Raw genomic sequence first — 22,008 nt, 5'->3', positions numbered from 1 at the left:
GCACATAGGGAAATTAATCTGAAGAGCAGCATTTTTACTAGAAGAAATCTTTCCTTCCTTCCACTTCAAAATGTTGATACAACTGAAAGAAGCAGCATATTAAGCGTGATTTTAAAACCTTTTTTTAAGATTCCAGATCAACAAATTTTTCTTGGATTTTCCAACAAAATGACAACTATGCCTTAAGCTGACTTTTAGATTTCTTGCTGAAATAATGAAGAACACAGCCAAAAATATGAATATAAAGCAATTTTAATTTTCCTCTAGATATTTATATCAAAGAAATAATACTCATGTCCAAGTACTGTACATACGATATCTTCCTTATAAACTCTTTTGTTTAAAACACATGTACAAAATTGCACATTGCAGTTTGCAAAAAATCATAAATACCTTTTGCATGTAAACAATTCCAGCACAAGGATCAATGTTATACATTCCAAAATGTCTGTCTGATCACAAACAAAAACCCCACTGTGATCTCCATAAAGGTCCTAGTGTTACAACTCAATCATTAACAGATTTCTAGCTGATGTACTACACACAGTGATACAAAAATGAGCGCAAGGCAAGTCGCCTTTTAGTTGTAAGTACTTAAGACAGAGGCTTGGAATACAATTCGGCTGCCATTTAAACCCATGGTATCCATCCCACAGTATTTAGTGGTAGCAGCATTGAGCTAATTTTTTCCAAGATTGCCAATCGCAGTATGCCTTACTTCTAACTCTTGAACAAGTGGGCTACCACTGAACAGTAGGAATTGGAAAATTATTGTAAACACAGTTATCACCATTGTATATTCAGTAAGTTACAGTATTCTCCTAAACACATCACTAAATTAAGAAAATGTTTTACAATTAATTTAAGTGCAAGATGCCAACTAGTATCATCCACTTTGTCTCAGAAATAAGTATTTTAAATATAATACTACACAGTTTGTAAAAGTAACGTAAAAAAATTACAATGGACATAATCCTCAGTTGTATATTATTAAGCCCTGTAGCTTCTGTTTACATTTTTTTAAAAAATCACCGCATCAGAAAAAAAGCTGTCAGGAGTGTCCTTGATAAACCTCTCCCAACCAAATCCAGCAAATGAGTAGCTACTGAATTTTGTTTCACTATTATTACCTCCATCTGTGTGCAATGTCCTTGCCAGCACACCTGTTGGAAGAGTTCCCCAAAATTATCAGCTTTAAAAAAAAGGGGGAAGTATTTCTGTATCCATACAAATCTGTTTTGTTGTTTCTTTGGGTTTGTTTGTTTGTTTTTTAATCTATTCAAATACTGCAATTTTTTAAAATTCTTCCTGCAGCAGAGATTTTGAAAGGGTTTCTCAGAGGCTTCCTCTGTGCCAGCTAATTTAATAAGGCAGAATAAGAAGGTACACAAAAACCCAACTTACAAGAACCCAGGAAAGGATGTAGGCAGACAACCACCCACCAACTAGTTGCATGTAAACTGCTGGAACAGCAAAGCCAAATCTGAACTGCTCTGTCTCCACCTTTTGTTCTGAACAGCTATCCTGAATGAGGAAGTTCCAGTGCTATGCCCGAAGGCCTAGGGAGAATCTGTTTGGATTCGAGAGCCGTAGGAAGCAGTAGTTTGCTCGCACTTCTGCTTTTGGACAAAAAGAGAGCCTGGGGATGCTGGCAGCTACCCAGCAGGGAGGGGCTGCTTCTCCTTTTCAGGAGATCCCTTTGGTCTGTTGATCAGCACCTGGCACGACTGTAATCCCAATGAGAGCCACAGGACTTTCACGATCCTAGCAGCAACCCCAGCCCATGATAATGCAAGGTATTTCAATGATGGTACTGCAGAGCATGAAGCATTTTCTGCACCACGGAAGTTCAGCAAGAACCAGGCACCAGAAACCACCAAACACTTTCAAAGTCGGGTCCTATTGTCCAAGAGCTCTCTCCTTTTTAGCTGATGGGAGTTAGCTGCTCTACTCAACCGATGCAAAGATGCACTGCTCAAAGAACGATGGATTTAATCTTTCCCACTCTGCACCTATCCAGAGCTGCTCCCTTCTCGGGCGTCTGTTTTGGGTGATACGACAGTAGCCATCATGAACACCACACAGCAAGGACACATGTGTGGTCTCCTAAAGCTCAGAAAGATTTTCAGTCTAGGCAAAAACTGCAGGAAGAACAAGCCAGCCTTAGATGAGCCACTCCAAGAAAGAGAAACTACCCTGGAATAATGTCCTACAATTCCACAGGCTGAGAAACATGGAAAGCTGAAAGGCTACTTCACCGACGAGACCTACTCAGGAATACAGTCCCAGCTGCCCTTTCTGTCAGACCCTGCACAGGGAGTTGAGGATTACCTTCGGACATCCTAACTAGAGGCAATCTAGCAGATTGACTTGACTCTTAAGGTTCAGGAGGCTCAGGGCCTTTCACAGCAGAACAGGCCTGATACTGCCCTCTTAAGATCTCTACCCTTCTCTCCTTTTAACCTTAAGAAGCCAGTAGACGCGTTCCTAATTAGGAAGAGTGGGAGTGGTAAAGAACAGTGGCCAAATTTTGGTGGGTGAGAGGCCTATGCAGACTTGCTCATCATTTTCTATTTGCAAGCCAGGAATTGCACAACACTATATTGCAACACTTAACTCCCTTCCCTCCATCCCCTACAAAGCAGCTAAGCACAACCCAAGCAAAATCACCAGTGAAAGTAAATGTTTATATTGATGGTTCACATGTCAGAACTGCGCTAAGTGTCCCTGTAATTAACAAGTGGTGTTTTGCAACAAAGTGAAACAATTCTCCAAGATTTGCTTGTGTTGGGTCCTTTGCTCCAGGTTTGGGGTTGCGTTTGGTTTGGTTTGGGTTTTTTTTTTGGGGGGTGGGGGGGGTGGGGAGAGGGAGGAAAAAATTAACAAAGCCTGAGTATCTAATCTGTTACATACGGAGGAATGCTCAAGGGGCTCGCAAGAACTTGTTTTGCTACATGTTGAGCAACACCACCACATGGGAAAGCCTTGAAATCAGAGCAAATGCTTGAAGACAGGGCGTAGCTGCCTCTTGGAGTTCATCCTTCACAGGCTGCATTTTATTAGAGAGCAGACCTTTGCATCATCAGTCAGCAGTCGGACCTGGACTTCACTTAATGACATTTCAGTATGGTGGTTGCCATGGCTTTAAATAAATATGGGTAAGTGTGAAATTACCAGTCATCAGGCCAAACAGGGAGGAGCACAGTTTCCAAAGAAAAGAAGTTTAGTAGACACTTGGGCAATAATAAGAAAACAAAATAAGCTAAAAAGCATTCTGAAGAGCAATCTTAATTCTTTGCCAGTTCATCATACAATAAATACTACCATTAAATACTGTATCTGAGATAAATTTCATTTCTTCCTTGGTTGTTTTTCTTAATGTTGCTGATTCCTCCAACTATAATCTCTAACTATAAGCACAGAGAAAGGAATAAAGAAGTAGGCTTTATTACAAACTTTTGGCCTGCTTGGAAAGTGATATCATACCACAAAGATACCACAGACATACCAGTTTGTGCTGTGATTTCAGTTCCAGTATGCCCAGAAACACTTTCAAACATCGCAAGGATGTACACACCCTATTAGTAACTTTTACTAATTTAAACACAAAATGGTTTGGACTGATAATGACACTTAGGTAGCATTTTAGGAATCCCTGTTCTGAAGATGTCATCCGTCAGACTGTAAACAGAATAGGTGTCCTAGGTACTTACGGCCATAGCTTATGTGACATATTATATATAAGACTATTTAACTTTGCAGTAGTCAGTATTTTCCCACTATTCCTGTCACTCTTCCACAAAGGATATTAAAAGAGAGAACAGTAAAAGTTGGAAAAAACAAGAGCTCAACCTCTAGTTCTATTCTACCAAGAAGCACAAGTTTTATACCGGTATCTTCTACTGGTATCTTTCCCTAGCAGTCACTAGGGAAAAAGGAGGAGGGTATTCTAGATATGCTCTCTGGAGCAGTCCGTTTAGTCTATGCCACCACACTGCTTGTGTCCTGCATTACAAGAAAAAAGTGGAGATGTATGAAACAGAGGTGCAGGGAAGGTTCTCAAGCTCAGCATGTTACCTTTCAAAAGGTTCAGCATGAACCATGAGGCCATCTCCATAAGCCTTTTTTTTTTTTTTTATAAGACTGTTCATGCTTAAAGGTCAATTTTCCATATCAGGCAGGAAGGCCACACACTCCTCTGGGCAGCGGGAAGCTTTCTGGAAAGGACAAGAAAATGGTCTCAAACACTTCCACAGAGTTCCAGCTACTGGTTATGATTTTTTGAATGTTCAGTCTGTGGTCTAAGAACAGGGATGCAGTGAGAAGCCAGACTTTTAACAGCTTCAGCTTTCTCCACCTATGACAGAAGTAATACCAAAATCTCACCAACTGCGACTAAACAGTCACAAAAGATGTTTCAAGGTACTTAGCAGAAAGGTTTTCAGATTTAAATAAATTTCAAGGGTAGGGTAAAATAGGACTTAATCTAGAAAAGTAACAAAACTCACAAGACCAAAACCAAAACCAACAAAGACTGCAACCAAAGATTTATTTTTTTTCTGGGATGGGATTCAAGTTCTGTTACTGATCTCCTGCAACACAGCTCTCCAGTCTGTGTGGACCTTATTTAGGTGGCTTACAATTCCACTCACAACTAGTTCTTAACCAACAACTAATAATAGTAGCAAATATTATCAGCAGTGTGCTAAATATCACAATCTAGCATATTAGTGCACAGTGAACTGGTCTTATCTATCATCTCCGTGTGTTAGCAAGGCTTCACAGTCAAGTCAACCATCACTCCAAAGCATTCCTTAAAGGAATCATAACTCTTCCAGAAAAGCCATTTCACCAGCACACATACTCCTTAAAGTATTGCAGTCCTAGAAATTCAGAGCAAAGCTCATTTTACAGCTAGCTGTGCTATGGATACAGACCTTTTGATAGCAGAAAAAAAGCAAACAGCAGGTAGGTAATTATTTAGGGTGACTCCCTTGCAAACATTACTTATAATAACCTTCCCTTCACAGCAAATCACTACATATGAACTGCATCACTCTAGATTACATTAAGGCTACATGTGATTTTAAAATAAATGGTCTTTTTGCATGAATTTAGCGTTGCAGGATTTAACAGTCCTCCAATTTGACTGGGAATCTAAAAAAAATCACCTTGCAATCACACACAGAACTGCAGCTTAGTTTTCTTCTGTGAGAACTTGACCACAACAAAGAATAAGACGATGCCCCATTGTGTACTGCGGCAGCTAAGAAAATCACAGTTCCTTCATTTGGCCATGCCCTTCTTTATGCATGCTAGTGTCTGTGCACAACACCTTGACATGTCTTTGGGGGTATCTGTGTGCTTCAGAAGGCTAGATTTGCTGGCTTTTCCTGTATCAGTGGCTGGTACGGGTTGAGAGGGTACCACCTCAAGCAGAACTCCAGCCCAAGAAGCAACTGATGTCTCAGAAACATCAGCCCAAGAACTCAGACACTCTGCAGGCACAGGACCAAGACTCAGTGATTTTACATCAGTGACATGCTTTTGTCAAGACAGAAAGTTGCATTTCTTTGCAACATGGCGTTGGTGTGAAGATACAGATCCTCGACTAGTTTCCTTCCTCTCCCCGCTACTGTTTCCTCAGCAGGACCCTGTGAAGACAGCTTAAGTGTGGCATTCTGGTTGACCTACATGTAGTGGACTGTTTCAACACCCAAGCAGAGATGCGGTTTGTGATTATACTCATGCAGAAAGTAAACCTTCCGGTATGCAACAGCTTAGGAAAACTGCTTCCAGACTAAAGCAAGCAGCAAGGATCAATGCCTGTAGCAAGTCAACAGGATGATGTCTCAGCTGCCCCCTATACATAGATGTACATGTTTCTAAACTTTTAGCAACACATGGACAACAGCAGGTTCTCCACTGTGCAACTCACTGTTGCAATGTCTTTCAGAAACCTCCATTTAGTTTGTCACACATGACCACTTTGTGGGGAAGTTGCTTCTGTCCCGACTTCTGAGTTACTACCAGCCATTATGAAGAAAAGTTTCACAACACAAACAGCTAGCTGCAAGCCACTTCACAGGCACATTAAAAAGAGAGAGATCTTTGAAAGACAGGAGAGGAATAAGAGAATTAGCAAGACCTCTTGTCCTCCATAACATACCATAAGGGCCTAAGTCTCCATAAATTCAGATGTAATTCATCACCTTCACAGTGAAATTTCACCATGTGCAAGATTAACAAGTCTGTAAGAATCTTTAGCTTCTGCAATTTGTCACAGCAACATTTATCATAGTGCACCAAGTACAGTAAACCCTGCTGCAGTCCCACAACAAGGGACTGTGGCATTAGAAAAATCAGTCAACATTTGCAGGATTATTATGCACTGCAAAAACTTCCTGTTCAAGGCTTTTTCTGCTGATACAGGTCTTGCCAAATGTTAAAAAATGTGAATCCCTGTCAGATTTTACTGTCCACCTCTGCTGAAAGATGCACAGACACTGCACACAATACTAATCAGATGAAGAGACCAAAGAGTGTCAGAATAGCCAAGGAACTCTTCAACACTCATTCTTAGTTACGGGAAAATTGCAAACAAAATGCTTGGAAAATGGAAGTGGTTTTGTACAAATCAAGTATGTACACAGATATGTCATACTCCAATTTGCCTACTTACTATACATAGAAACTCAGAGAATCAAGTAAGGGAAGAGCAAAATTATCCAGCAGCAGTTACAGCTGCACATAAGAATAATGAAAATGTAACTCATTGCTTTTCTTTTTTAACTTACACTCCAGAAGAAGAAGGACACATAAAATGCATTGAAGAATGACTTGCGTTACAAGTAGACAGTTGGATGGGGTTTTTTTCTTGCATGTTAATTTCAGCTATAGAGACATTTTCTCTAAGAAGCTACTGGATTCAAATGGCCAAGACTCAAGTAATGGCAGCCAAGTCACTGTTTTCAGCACAACTTGTAATTCAGACATAGCATGCATCTGTACTTCAGACACCACCAAACAACACCATATAGTTGTTCATGTAGTTTATATAGATGTTTATATAGATGATGTAAGTATCATCAAGCTATGTAACTGATTAGAAATTAGTTGCCAAATAACAATTCCACTTTAACAGCTGCAGAATGCCTCAGGACTTAACTTTGGAAGATCACTCCTTTGTCAAAGGTGAACAGACACAGTCAATCAGATACTTACATGAAAAAAAAATGGATGCCTTATGACTCTTCCTTCAGTCATGACATAAACAGGAACCAAGGTAACGAAGAACTGTAGTAGGGCCACCCTTTGATCTCGAACAGTGCGTGATAGTCCACAGTGATTTATGACATGCAGTGAAGAGTCCAAATCCTTTGAGGTATCTACCTCTCGCAAGACCATCAAAGGCTTATAACAAAATGTCACCACCACCATCAGAATCACCCTGCTCAGCAATCAGGACCTATCACCCCCAAACACCTACATTTCTCAAAGTATGCAAAGTAGTTGCGTTTTGGGAATTGCTCTCTAAGCCTGCCAAATGGGCTCGACCCGGAGTCACAGTGAAAGTTCTAAGAACCACTCAGCAACCACCTGGTCCTGTCTGGACACCCTGTGATACTGACAAATTTCACTACCCGTTCTGCACTGGGGAGCAAACCAGCCAACTTTTCTAGTAACGACATCATCTGAATCAGTCCTAGCAGAGTACCTTCCCTGACTCACAGCAAGCAGGGGCAGATCTGGTGGGAGCTCCTCCCTCTGCCCAAGGAAGGAGTGAACAAGACCTCCCTCACCACAAACCCTCCTCCTTCTACTCCTTAAGACAGAAAAGATCTGATAAAAATTCAAAGAAATGAAAGTCATTTATGAATCAAACTATTTTGCTGTAGCACCTAAATAGGAAGGCACTTCACATATAGATCAAGACATCAGTTCAAGCACATTCGGAATCCAATGATAAACTGCAAGTGAGATGTGCACAGAAGCAAGCATCCCTCAGCCAAAACAGACAAAGGAAGGGACTGCATAATCTCCACAACAGAGACTACACCTAGGGCACAGAAACAAAAAGGGATGTTTATTTGTCATGGGTTCACACCTGGAATGCAAAACCAGATCAGAAGGGCATGAGGCTAGCCTGCAAATCAAGTCATGCAGTGAGAATCTTTGTAAGAACTAGCAAACAGTGTGCACAAGTACACCTGGCAAGCATGGCACAGTTTTGAAGGGCAAAGGAAAATTCTATAAAGTGCTGAGTCCACTGAACATAAAATGGTTTTTTATTTCTTTTGAATTTTTTTTTCAATGACACACAGCCAACTTGCCTGCAGTTAATGGAAAGGAGCTACGTTGATGCAAATTACATAAAGAGTCTGGAAAAATTTTACCTAGTGTCTATCTTTTAGCATCTTACAGTAACCAAAGTTCCAAAACCTAGAAGAAACAGACATGAAAAATGCTGCAACAAACTGAAGAGGGGGGGTGGGGGTGGGGTGAGGGGAAGGCAGGACAAACCAAAGAAGCCAAGATTTGGGAACACTTCAGGGGTAAAGTCAGAGTACTGATACATGTTAGAAGACAGTAACAATCAAACCTGACAGCTGCTGCAGCAGGCAAGCAGTCCTGAGTCTTGTTATATTAGTTTAAACTATTAGGTGCTTAGGCTATTCACACTTCTTTCCACTGTAGGTGCGGCAACCTCTAGCAGAATCAACAGGTAAAAAAAAACCCAACCATAGACACACACTATCCTCAGATTTGGTCATGTCAGTGTTAGATCCTGTGTCTTAGCCTAAATACCAGATAAAAGAAGGCATTTATGAAGGTAATCTGTCACTCTACAGAAGACATTTCTTTCAGACAACTCTACTACAAGAATAGTAGTGTCTGGCAGAGAGCTGGAGCCGCCAGCCTCACTAGTAACCTCTCATCAGTCATCATGGTAACCGAGCTGGCCTGTCAGCACTTCTACCACGAACAGATGTCCACTAGAACATCAAGCAGAGAGAGGCTGGACGCAGGGCTGCTCTTGCAGAAAGTTCAAATGGGAGAGACGTAACGTGTGGTGGTTTCCAGCTTTAACACCACCATGCTGAAAAGGGCAAGCTTGTTATAACCCTGCTGGGTTATAGCCCATTACAGCCCTGCCCTTAGCTGGGAAGGGGAATTGCAGTGATCTCCTGTGCCTTACAGATCCCCCCACTTCTCCATGGACGTTGTTAACTTATTCTAACCAGAAATGGTAAAATAAGTAAAGAACAAGTACTGCATTTATCACTGTCTTGTCTTCTACTGCAAGATCTTTACCTAGCCCTATACTCATTTGCAAGTACAAGAACTGAAACAGCAGCATTCACGCATAAAATTTTTACGAATTTTTCCAAGACACCCCCACCTCACTACACATACAGCAAATCTAAGCATCTCACATCAACGTATCTACCAGGCAGCATTACCTCTCTCACTAGGGGAAGCAGGGCTGGGGGGGAAGTCTTTAGCAGTTCCTCCAGTCTTGCAGCATCTTTGCAGATAGGTGATGCCTGTCACATAGTAAAAGCCAGCTATTTTTCACCCAGTTATTATGTAACAGGCAGTGCTACAGATTGCATGCAGTCTGGTTCAGAATGCCTTTAAGAAGTCTTTACACCTGTGTTAAGGTCAAAATAATTTTTTATCTGTTCATTAGTATTTCCAACAGCAGAAAGTACTGTTACAGGCAATCATTTTAACCACTGAAAAAGGCTCTGGTGACATGATTAAACAGTTATACAATGATTAATATGGCTTCTACCTAATTTGCATATGCATTAAGAAAAGAAATATCCTCAGACCATCTCAGCTACAATAACATAATTACTACACGTTGTCATGACATTTCACATGTGCCAGGAATGACTATGCACGCTAAAAGAAAAAGCTCACACACTTGACTGCTGCAGCTCAGCTTTCTGATTAGATAGCACTCATGTATCCCCAATAAAAGCAAGAAAAACTGTGAGTCTATCCCATTCTCCTTGAATTTCAAAGCATCAAGTGTAGCTTTCAGAAGAAGTACAAGATGTTTAACAGCTCCTGAGCAGCTTTAACAGATCTGAGCAACGGCTTGTACACATAAAGGATGTCTATGCCTCCTTGGCTCCTCGTAGAATCCCCCATTTTCACCAGCTGGCACAGACGCATATCCCCATTAAAGTTTTGCCTCTGAGTTCAAGCAGAGTTTTTAGCACAGTTTCACATAGGGGAGCGGGCCCCCCTCTGCAGCTGGATCTGCTCAGGAGAAGTCCTTCCCTCCCCCAGCGGTGGGCCGCCCGCGGCCTCGCGCCGAGGGGCTTCTGGTGGGGTGAACCTCACACTCCGACAGACCCTTCCCACGGCACCCTGCCACAGGGCTGGACAGCGCTGTGCTAGCGGCTATGCTCAAAACACACAGGTGCAGCAGAAGCAGGTAGGCAGTAGTACCGAGCAAGGGATCTAAAGCTTTCAGAAACTTATTGAGGATTATGTCTATCAGAGGAAATAGTTCCTTTGCTATTCTCTTCTACTAGTAAAAACTTGACAAAGAAATAAACCACACCAATTCTTCCCAACCAGAAAAACATTTCACATTCTAGCGCTGACTCTTTCTGTCTCTAGAGTATTGCAGAAAGCTTCTTCAGAACAAAGTAGACCAAGAAGCAAGATACACAGATTTCTACTGAAAAATAAATCTACTTCTCTGTAATATTTCTGCGATTTATTCAAACAGTATACAATGGAATTACCACTTTGATAGCTAACCCACCCCAAATCTGAGCCCTTTTCTGTATAGCACTGAACTGTTACTATACTACATAAAGAGCAAACACTACTGGAATGTACACAGTGAAGGAAAAAAAAGTAACGCCATTCTTGCCAAAGTAACCATTCCCTACTAACGTGTTATCTAGAAAAATAAGGTCTAAGCAACGTCCAAAAGTGTTCAAGTTTCAATAAATAACTATCAATGCCCCAAGTTTGCACTGGCACAAGAAATATGGAGCATACAGTTTAGAAAAGTATTTTCATATGACTGAGTCAGCAATGCATTTCATCTTGCTTAAGATTTACAACAAAAACATTTTCCTCCAGGGTTCGATTTTAAAACCGAAACTGTGCAAGTGCAAAGAGCACCCCACATAGCAGTCTTAACTCTCAAAGGCAAATTAAAGCTCTAGAGAAAGGACGGTATTTTAAAAAAAGTTCTTTATCAATACCAAGAAAATATACATAGCCATATTATGTTTTAAATATATATATACACGCACATCTTTTCAAAAGGGTACGATTCTGGCTTTTTTTTTCTTTTTTCTTTTTTTTTTTTTAAGTGTGAAAAGCTTATCCATTGCTATACAGTTCAGTAAGGTGTATTAGGAAACACACTTTTTATATCCCCCATGAAAATAAAGTTGAATCTTTCTGTAAACAGGAATTTCCTTAATTTCCGAAATCTCTGCAGACCTCAAGTACTTCACTGAAAAAAAAACCAAACCGACCACCTGCCCCGAAACCACCCACAGAGACCCTCACCGCTAACCGCAACGTCGACAGACCTCGGGAAACGCTTAGCAACACCCGGCTCCTGCAACCGCCTTCTCCGGGCGCGAATAAATAATAATAATAATTAATAATAATAACAACAGGCGACCGGCGGCGGGCGAGCACCGCGGCCCGTGGTGGCTCCCGGCGGCCCCGGCGGCGGGCGGGGGGGCAGCGGCCGGCTGGCGGCGGGGGTCCCTCCTCAGCAGGCGCTGGTCTCCGGCGCGGCGGCCGCCTCGGGGGGCGCCTCCCGGGGCTGGGCGGCGGCGGCGTTGGGAGGCGGGTGCCCGGCGGCGTTGATGTGGCAGCCGGAGGAGAGGTGGCTGCGGACGCGGCCCTGCAGCTGAGTGACCTGGGCGCGGAGGAGGTTGGCGGTGGCGGCCAGCTCGGCGTTCTGCCCCTTGAGCGCCTTCACCTTCTCCTCCAGCCGGGCGATGCGCTCCAGCTTCCGCCGGCGGCACTTGGAGGCGGCGATGCGGTTCCGCAGCCGCTTGCGCTCCGCCTTCAGCCGCTCCTGGCTCTCTGCGTCCAGCGGCGACAGCGACGGCGGCGTCGGCGCGCTGCTGCCGCCCTCCCCGCCCGCCGACGGCGGCACCTCGGGCACCGTCTGCGGCTCCTCCAGGGACCGCGCCGGCGGCAGCCGACCGCTCCCCAGACCCGCCGCCCCGAAGGCCAGGCCCGGCGGCGGCGGCGGCGGCGGCGGCGGGGCTGAGGCGGCGGGGTAGGCGCTGCCCGAGGGGCTCAGCGGCCCCGCGGGGCTGAAGCCGCTCAAGTTGGTGTAGACGGCCGGCGGCTCGGCGGCGGCGGGGGCTCCCGGCGGCCCCGGGCGGGCGGTGCAGCAGGGTCCCGGCGTGGAGAGCGGCGGCGGCGGCGGCGGCGCCGCCAGGAGCTGGTTTTGCTTGTGCAGGTCGGCCAGGGCCTTAACGAAACCGTCGGCGAAACCCTCCTGCTCCTGCGTCACCGGCTGCCGGTAGAGAAACGGCCCCGCCGCCGCCGCCCCGCCGCTCCCCGCCCCGGGCGCCGCCGGCCCCGGGCTGCCGGCCCCCAGCCCCGCGCCCCCCTGGATCAGCAGCTGCTCCAGATCGGCGGCCGGCGGCAGTTTCAGCAGCGGCAGCTCCGCGGCCGAGCCCAGCGCGGCCTCCGGGCCGCCGCGGGCCGCCGCCGCCGCCCCGCCGCCGCCCGCCGGCTCGGCGGAGCCAGCGGGCGGCGGCGGGGCGGCGGCGGCGGCGGGCGGCGGCGGGGGCAGCAAGCGCAGAGCCGCCGCGCTGCCGCGGGCGCCGGCGGGCGAGCGAAGGGCGAAGGGCCCCGGGAGCGGCGCGGGGGCGGCGGCCGCCAGGTCCCGCTTCTTCCCGGCGCCCAGCAGCAGCTTCTGCCCCGCCGCCGCCGCATCGGCTCCGGGTCCGCCGGCGGTACCGAAACTCGGCAGCGGCACGAAGTCGGGCAGCAGCTCCAGTCCTTCCTCGGGGTAAAACGGCGCCTCCATCTTCACGGCGGATCGCCCGCTACGCCCGCCGCTCATACTGCCGCCCTCGCCGGCCGGCGGCGGCGGCGGCTCCGGCGCGGGGCGGGCCGGGCTGGGCGCCTGCTCCGCGGGGCCGGCCGCCCTCGGCTGGCAGCGGGGACTGAGTCGCCTCCCGGAGCCACCGGCCCCACGCCACGCCCCGGGCCCGCCGACTGCCCGCCCCGCCGCCACCTCCCCGCCGCCGCCGCTGGTCCCCGCGCTCCTTCCCCCGCCCGCCGGGCTTGCGCGAAAGGGCCTCCCGCCGCAGCCCCGGTGCCGCCGCGGTGCAGCGCCCGAGGTGAGCCCCCGCTGCGCTCCCCCGAACGCTCGCCCGGCGGCTGCGGCGCAGGAGAGGCGGCGCTGCCGGCGGCTTCGGCCGGGACGAGGGGTTTCCCGTGGGCATTACCCGGGGATGCTTCGGCCACGGCACGCATCCTGCGAGGGGAGAGGGAGCAGAGCGCACGCGTGGCGGGGGCTCCCGCGTCGGGTCCGTGACGGACGGGCGCAGGGTAGTGGTGCAGGTGTCGAGGGTTAACGCTTCCCGACAGCGAGGGGCTGAGGAGTCTGCCGGGGAGACGCTGGGCCGTCGGGAAGCGTGCCGACTCGTCAAAACAAAAGCCTCTCGCAAGAAGGAGATGGATCTGACGTGGCTTTTCTTCTGGGAGAGAAAAAAAAAAGTTTAGAGTTTTAAACGGCTTAGACGTCTTTTCAACTTTCTTGAGACGTTAAAGTATTCCTTTTCAGTTTGGATGTGTTACTTGTTATCTTTCTCTTGAGGCAATTCCCCCTGGCCCTCTCCAAGTCTCTCAAATTCTTACACGATGAGGAAATTGCTTTCCACCCAGTCTTTAAAAAATCCTTTCTGCTGGGGATACCAACGCGATCTTGACAGGGCTGCCGAAAGCTCTCTTCTAAGTGGACTTGCTAACCCAGGCCCTGGGTGGCTCATCTACACATACATCTGCTCTCCCCATACGTGGTGGGATCCACCAGCATCCCCTCAGTTAGGTGTCACCCTGCCGCAATCTGCTCATACTTTCTCCCTGGACATTTCCTCTCTGTACGCCAAGACCAAATGCCTCTTCTCCCAAGGCCTGTTGACACTGCTGTGCTCTGCTGTAGTCCCACCACGTACATGACCACACTGAGCCTCCACTGTGCCTAGGTTTGCTCCAAAACTGGGAGCAGGGGGGGAGGCAGAGAGACCAGTGTCAAGTCAGGAAGGACTTTGCCCCAGACACACCACTTCAGATCCATAGGAGAACCGGAGTCTAAGCACACTAGCTAAGGCCTTGGTGACCTTGACTCACATACCTCGGGGCCCCCAACTACACACCCTGCCCGTGGGACAGGAGCTCTATTTCAACTTGGCCCACAGCCTTCAGTCCCTGCCCAGCTACGTCACAGGTGCTCCTCTCTCCAGCCCCATCTCCTGGGTGGACCTCGGACCTGTGTTTGCAGTTTTGTTCCTGGCACCGTTTCCCACTGCTCCTGCCTGGACTCCCTGGGTGGACTTCGTACCTGGTTCACACCTCGCTTCATTTGGGTGTGTCAGTGGGTCCAGCCAACACTGCCTGCCCTGCCCACCCAGCTCAGGTGCTGCAGGGCACGCCCAGGCTGGTGAGGGCCACCACCTTGGCTCCAGCTACCCCCAGATCATCTTTCCCCACGGAAGATGCCCTTCCTGCTGCTCCCTGAGGCTGTGGCAGAATCGGTGCCCAGAAAACTGGTGGCAGCAAGACTCCAGTGAGAAGAAAGCCATCAGGCAAAAGCAGAAACAGAGGCATTTGCATGGATAGGGGAAGACTAAGCACATCTTTCTCGGTGAGGAAGGTGGTGCTAGAAAGAGATTATTTTTATTTCCTTGTCTTTTTGCTGACCTAGCAGCAGAGGGGCAGAGCTAGCAGTGCTCAAGCCAACACAGAGTACTGAATAGCAGCTGATGCGAGTGGGTTTGTGGAAGGGTTGCTGTGGCTGCTGGCTGTATGGGCTTTTCGTGTCATACTCCTGGGCAAGCAAATGGCAGCGACTGGTACCTTCTCTGCAGCTGGGAAAACAGGGCTGTCAAAGCGGAGGAGCTGTAGCCTCCAAGCTAAAGTTAGTAAAGCTTCTCTTTTTTCTGTTACAAAGCAAGTACAGAGAGGAAAAGTAGACTGCAGAGAAAATGAGGTCCTGGGTGGGGACAGAGAAAGAGCTGAGGAGGTTCACTTGACTTGGGGGTCATTGTCAGTGAAATTCTAGCTATGATGTGATATACGACAGAAGCAACACTAAAGCTAGGTCCCTTCATCAGTCTTCTGACAACTTGTCGGTCAGTTATACAGGACCATTTCAGTCGCTGATCTAATGCAGCATTGGAAGGTGAGCCTACAGAACAGAAAGATGGAGAAGCTGCTTGAAATAAACTTATATGTAGCAACACATCGATGTACTTAGATTGCTGTCATATACTTGCTGATACACCTGCAAGCCAAGTTTTGGTGGGTGAAATAGAGTTGTTTTACACATCCTTAATGCAACTGTGCGTTACGGCAACGCTGCCTTTCGGCTCTTCTCTGCTTCCCACCCACCCCTCGCTTTTTGTGAAGAGTGTCTGGAAACCCTCCAGGGCTCACAGAACCAGCTTCCTCCCCTGTGACAACGGCGTCGTGCACGCCCGCCCGTCCGCCCGCAGCGCCGCCTGCCGGGTGGGACGAGCATACTCCACCAGAGACCCGGGCACCGCCGGGGCCCAAGAGCCCCCGGACGGGCCTCCCTCCCCGCAGGCAGGGCCGCAGCGCAGGCACGGCTCCCGCCGGCCTCGGTAGGCCTCGGCCCGCGGTGGGCCCCGGCCCCCTCCGCCGCGGCCCGCGGGGGCGCGGGTCTCCGCAGGCCCGTCCGTCCCGCGCCTCAGCCCCGCGGGCGCTCCCCGGCGGACAGCGGAGGCCAGGGCAGGCGGGGTGGGCGGCGGAGGGGTGCCGCGCCCGCCGCTGACCAGATGTGCCAGTGACTGGGGGGGCAGGGAGGGGGGGAGAGGGCAGGGCACAGGCGGGGGGCGGAGCGGGTGGAACTTCCCCTCGCGCTCGCACGCAGCGGTCTGATTGGAGGGCCTGCTGAGGAAGCTCCGCCCTCTAGCGGAGGCCCGCCAATGGGCGACCGCGGGGTTGCGCTGAAGTTGGCGCCGCCATCTTGGAATTGGGAGAGGCAGCGTAACGTTCCTGTCGCTCTCGGAGGGTCACGGGCGGGGGGGGGGGGGGAGGAGGAGGAGGAGGACGGGCGCCCGGCGGTGAATTAACGGCGGCCGCCAACTCGCCTCCCTGTCGCCGGGCCGCGGCGGGCGCGGGGGAGGAAGGATGGTGCAGTCCTGTTCCGCCTACCGCTGCCGGAACCGATACGACAAAGAGAAGCCCATCTCCTTCCATAAGTGAGTGCGGGCGGGGCCGGGCGGGGCCGGGGCGGGGGCGTGGCCGGGGCCGCAGCGTGCCCGCCAGGAGCGCAGGGGGCGTGCCGATGGGGGGCGGGGCGCAGCGGTCGGCTGCGGCCGCCGAGGGAGAGCCCCGCCGGGCCCGCGAGCGCCGCTCCTTCCCAGCCCCGGCGGTCTGCCCGAGGAGAGCCGAGCGGCGGCGCGCTGTGCTGCTCTTCCCAGGGCGATGGGGAGCGCTCACCGCCCCGTTCTCAGGGAGCGGAGACCCCGTCCCGGTCCGCCTGCGCCGTCCGGGCCGGCAGGAGGGGTTTGGCTCCCGAATGAGCCCGTCGGAGGAAGCTTCCCGGAGGAAGAAACGAGCGATCGTGCGGTCAGTTACAGCGGTGCTTGGCAGTAACCCGACCCCGTGTTAAAAAGCTTTCCAGAAAAGCTGAAAGTACTTCTTGCTTACAGGTTTCCTCTTACAAGACCTGATCTTTGCAAGAAATGGGAAGCCGCTGTTAAAAGGAAAAACTTCAAGCCAACCAAGTATAGCAGCATTTGTTCAGAACACTTTACTCCCGATTGCTTTAAAAGGGAATGCAACAACAAGCTTCTGAAAGAAAATGCTGTGCCCACAATATTTTGTTATACTGAACCCAATGAAAAGGTAAAGTCAAAGCACTCGCGGTTTGAGATGGTGGAACGTGTGTGTGTTGCTCGCGTTAGCCTGGCGGGGCTTGGTGTAGCACAGCAGTGGGGAGAAGATGCAGGCTGAAGGATACTGGCTGAGCGTGTACACCTGGAGGCATGTGGAGGGCTGTAGTGGCTGAACTGTGTCGGACAGCTGGTCTCATTTGCTTTGACAAGAGCAGAAATGTAGGCTGTCCGAGGCTCTGGAGCATGTAGAGCGTTGTGCAGATGTGCAGTAGCTCTGATCTGCTCTTGTGTGCATATGCAGAAGCTTTGTGCAGTGAGATGCAGAGGGGCAGAACAGTAGCAGTAGCTGCACCTGCTGCCTGTCTGGGCTGAGAACATCTCTGTCTTGCCTTCACAGTTACCCTCTGCTCATAAACCAGACTGGTCCCTAACTGGTCTCTGAACTTATCATGGTAGACCCCTGTGAGGTGCATGGTTCCCTTCACTGTACTGCTAAAAGCAGCTTACCATGAGTTGCAAATCAGTTATGAGTTCTTCCTTCTCAGTGTAGTAACTGCAAGACAAGAATGCAAAGGATTGATTCCTAACTCCTATAAAGAATATAAAATATTAAGTCTCTTGCCACTCTGCAAGAGGAAGTGGCAAAGGAGAGAACGGATAGAATAGGTCTGGGGAGTGAAAGGCTCAAATGGGATGAAGTGCACAGAGGAAAACGGGGGCTTTTGCGTTTTTTTCTTTATATACAATATTGGTTTTGATGAAGAAATAAAAGGGAAATGTATTGGAAAAATGAAAAGTGGCTAATAACAGAGAAGGGAATATAAGCAGAAGGTTTATAAGACAATTTCCAGGTAAGTACGACTGTGGTTTTTGTTTGACTATGCTTCCCTGCTGTCAGTATGACATGTTTTCCTTGTCACGTGTAAAATAGTTGCAAAATTTTTCACAGTCTGATAGCTGAGTGGGTGTATAGGGTAATCTGCAAAAGTGGGATTGGTACAGCAGGATTAGTGGTAAGCCACATTCCCCATTTCATTATCATGCCTAGATCTACAGAACCACAAAATGTGCCTTTCAATTATGGAGAAGGATTTAATGCTATTCTTGTTTATCTCATGGCACATTTAGATGAACTGCCACATATGCTCAAGAAGTAACATAGTAATGAAGAATACTAGTGGTTGTTTTGGAATTGAATCCACACTGATTTTGAAATACAGGTTTTTACCTTTTGTACTATGTAATTTGAAATACTTCCTTTTCTTTACTTATGTCTTAGGAGAACCATTTATTGGCTGTAAGAACTAATTAGAATTCACTTACGGTGTGTCAGTGATACCAATGATCTGTTCTCCATGATACTTTGTGGCGATGGAAACATATTTCTAGAGGTAGCATGTACTGGATAAGCTGCAAATGAAGTCTGCATGAATTCAGCTGTCCAGCAATGATATGTTTTTTGTGTGCTTCCAACAAGGGTGAATTTCTCTGCCAATTACATCTTTGCCTTGTAGATTTTTTTAGTAGAAAGACTGAAAGTGGTAGCTGATAGGGTCAGACTGTTAGCAGCAATTTCTTATAACTGAGAAATAAGACTGGTAGTTGGCTGGTTTTGTACAAGTGGTCAGTAATATTTGGCTGCGCATGGAACTTCCCTTCAACACCAATCACAAAACTGCCTTCTTAGTTACTGTCTGTCAAGTGTTGTAGTTTTTACAAGAGGCATATCTAGACACCCCCCCCCCAGTATTGAGTATTAGGCTGTTTGCATGTTAAGTCAAGGAAGTTGATGATGTGACCTTCAGATCTGATGAGCTTGATGTTCAGATGGTGAGTATTGCCAGTTGCTTTTATACTGAGCATTGTCCCTGTCCTTATGCTTTTATGTGTAGTAATAATGGCAACCGGTGGATAGTTAAAAAATTGGTTCAGTACCTCTTTCACTGACAATGTCTTAGGCTTTCTTTTTCACAGGCAATAAGCAAGCTCTTTTGTTTAAACAGTCCTGGTTTTTTTATCATCACGTGTAGGGAAGCATTTCTGAGTTACGCTGCATTCCTGTGGGACAGAAAGAATTTGATTCTCTGCTCTGGCCTGTACTCAGGTGGTGTGGGATCTGTGTTGTCCTGAACGGTACAAGTGAACCTATTGAGAGCAGTACAGTGAGGACTGCAGTTCCATGTGGAGTTGAGCCAGTTGATGTTCTGCTGCTGCCAGAAGGGAGGATCATGCTTCTCCCTTCTCTGTCCCATCTGCCAGCTGTGCAGTTTTGTTTCTTGCTCCTTCCACGCACCAGTGCAGGTGTAGTTCATACCTCCTGCTTCATTGCTTTGGCTTTTAATAAAGGACAGGAGTTCTCATCAGTGATGGCTGGAGAACGAATAGCCTTCTGTCATCTTAGCAACTTGCTATGTTTGAGCAAAGAGTAAATATGAGGGCTGGGAGGGCTGCTTTGCTCTTGAGAAGCTGTTTATTTTGGCTCATCATGTCTCTTGAAACCAAGCCCTTACACTACAGCCCAAAACCAGTGACACGGTCCCTTCCAGTTGTTGACAGGCAGGTCTTGGTGTGTCTGTCTCCTCTGTCAGCTTTATCAGCCCTCTCAGTAGGTGACCCTTACTCTATCTGAGCAGAAGGTTATCTGCTTCTGCTGTGTTTTTGATTTAAGTTAGCTGGTAGGTTCAAAGCAGATAATGGTAAGACGCAGCAGAAAGGAGGAGGGATAAAGAGGAATGGGGTGGCAGTGATGAGTTATCAGGTCAGCTGAACTCAGTTTTGTGGAACTGCAGCCTGTGTTCTTCCTTCTTAGCTAATTGTGGGTATGTATTTGACCTGTCTTCAGGTGAGAGTAATTACTATGTTATTAAGTTTTTTATTTATTTGAGACATCAAGAACTTGAGTTTCAAAGAGCTCTGAAAATGAAGCTGCTTAAAAATGGCTCCATTTTGAGAAGCCAGACAAAACAGACCCGGAACTGTTTGTCAGTTTTGAAAATGAAGGCTTTGAAACTTATTTTATTAATTTCAGTCATGGTTGTTTATGTTACTCTGGGACTGTAGTAAGGGGGTTGTGTGGTAAACAATGTTAAACATGAAAATGTACTTTTTTTTTTCTTGCTGTTTCTAGGCTGAAGAATTTGCAGAACAGACAGAAGATCCACTACCACCTCCTCCACTGCCATCGCCGCCACCACCACCAGCAGCAGCAACTCCAGTACTACTGCAGTCTCCATCAACTCCTTTTCATTTGTCTCAAATAGATGCCAGATTTGTAGATCCAAGTATTGGATTATTGATGCCTCCCCTCCAGACCCCTAGCAATCTTGCTGTTTTTTGTGATCACAACTATACTGTGGAGGATACAGTTCATCAGCGGAAAAGAATTCAGCAGCTGGAGGAACAAGTTGAAAAACTGCGGAAGAAGCTCAAGACAGCACAACAGCGATGCCGGCGTCAGGAAAGACAGATTGAAAAACTGAGAGAGATCGTTCAGTTTCAGAAAGAAAAAGACATATTGTCAGGAAAAGGCTATGTGATTCTGCCCAATGACTATTTTGAAGTTGTAGAAGTACCTGCTTAGAAGTCATGAACATCAGTTTTCACTTTGCTAGGCCAAAAAATTTAGTTTAAAAATGAAATGCTCCTTACTTCTGTGTATAAGACTCTTCAGAATTCTAAAATAATAAATAAGTCATACAAATGAGATCATGTTTTCTTCGTTGTTGTTTGTTTCATACACTTTTAATATATTGAAAATGCCAGCATCTGAGAATTAGACTATGTGTTTAGTTTACAAAATCTGCTTTGCAGAAGAAAAGGATACAAGGTTGAATACTTTTAAAATCTATTAATTTTTTTTCTTTTTCAGTGCAAAGCTTTGTCAAGATGTTTAATGTCAGCTTTGGTGATCTGCAGGAAGTGTAGTTTTCACTGATTTCAGATGGAGCAGAATTAGGCCAGCTAAGAACACCTCCAAGTGCTGCAGAAACGTAAAGATAAGATACATGTTTCCGCCTGGGAAAACTTCCAACCTCACTTTGCTATGCCTTCAAAGCACTGCAAAATGTCTAAATTCCTGGATCTCTTTGGTGAAGTATGTAAATTAACTTCTTTCAGATTAACCTTTCACCACATCTGTGTTGTAAGTGAGATGAGGAGAATTCATTAGCATAGCTGATGAGAGCTCTAGAAGAGGCATTTGTTTTGAAGGCACTTAAATGTACTCCTGAAGAGCAGTGCTGCACTGAACAGGTATGTTATTGGACTGTTGGCAGGATCAAGAAGGCAGTGTACTGTTTAGGGTGACTACTTTTCAAAAGTACCCTAATAATATACAGTCCCCAGTATCTTGGAGTGTGACATTTGCATAACACTAACGGGTAGAAGGTTTTCCTCTTCTTTGTTGGTCTTAACTCATATCTCAACCATGTGTAGCTTCAGGAAATGAAGGTGGGTTTTTTTGGTGCTTTTTTTTTTTTGTTTGTTTTTTACTTACCCAGAACATCAGCATTTTGACTTTCATTGCAGTATACTGTGATTTTTTTTTTCTTTCTGCCTCTCCCCAGCCCCCCAAAAAAGCATCCACCAAAGGGCAGGTATGGAATTAGACTTTCGAAGTTGCTGGGTGCTAGACTGATATCTCAAATGCTGCTGCCTCTCCTTCAGCCTTACTAAGACTCTTCCTAAAAATTAATTTAGCGTGACAAAGTAGTGCAGCAATTTGCACTTGCTGTCTGATAATTTGTTTAGTCAATGAGCTAATTTAAAAATCAGAGAAAATAGCATCATGCTAACACTGTTGTAACTTTCACAGCAGAAATTCCCGGATGTATTAGACAGGAGAAAAATTGCTTTTCTTAGTCTGTGTCAAACTTGTGTGTGGTATGAATTCTAGCTCTGATAT

At 47.4% G+C, this 22,008-nt stretch overlaps 2 protein-coding genes across 2 annotated transcripts; one reads left to right on the top strand and one right to left on the bottom strand.

The window, feature by feature from the left end:
- Positions 1 to 73: 73 nt before the first annotated feature.
- On the bottom strand, positions 74 to 13,081 carry LOC121081278 (transcription factor jun-D-like). Its single transcript, XM_040580170.1, has 2 exons — positions 12,845 to 13,081; positions 74 to 12,748 (listed from the first exon to the last, which is right to left on the bottom strand). Exons 1-2 carry the CDS (start codon positions 13,079 to 13,081, stop codon positions 11,765 to 11,767), a joined length of 1,221 nt encoding a protein of 406 aa, XP_040436104.1. The 3' UTR covers positions 74 to 11,764.
- Positions 13,082 to 16,188: 3,107 nt separating this feature from the next.
- THAP1 (THAP domain containing 1) lies at positions 16,189 to 20,808 on the top strand. The gene is made up of 3 exons (XM_040580712.1): positions 16,189 to 16,466; positions 16,920 to 17,115; positions 20,233 to 20,808. Exons 1-3 carry the CDS (start codon positions 16,396 to 16,398, stop codon positions 20,683 to 20,685), a joined length of 720 nt encoding a protein of 239 aa, XP_040436646.1. The 5' UTR covers positions 16,189 to 16,395; the 3' UTR covers positions 20,686 to 20,808.
- Positions 20,809 to 22,008: the final 1,200 nt, after the last annotated feature.

The sequence above is a fragment of the Falco naumanni genome, chromosome Z (assembly GCF_017639655.2).
Source record: "Falco naumanni isolate bFalNau1 chromosome Z, bFalNau1.pat, whole genome shotgun sequence".
NCBI lineage: Eukaryota > Metazoa > Chordata > Aves > Falconiformes > Falconidae > Falco > Falco naumanni.
This window is presented reverse-complemented; position numbering and strand designations above follow the sequence as displayed.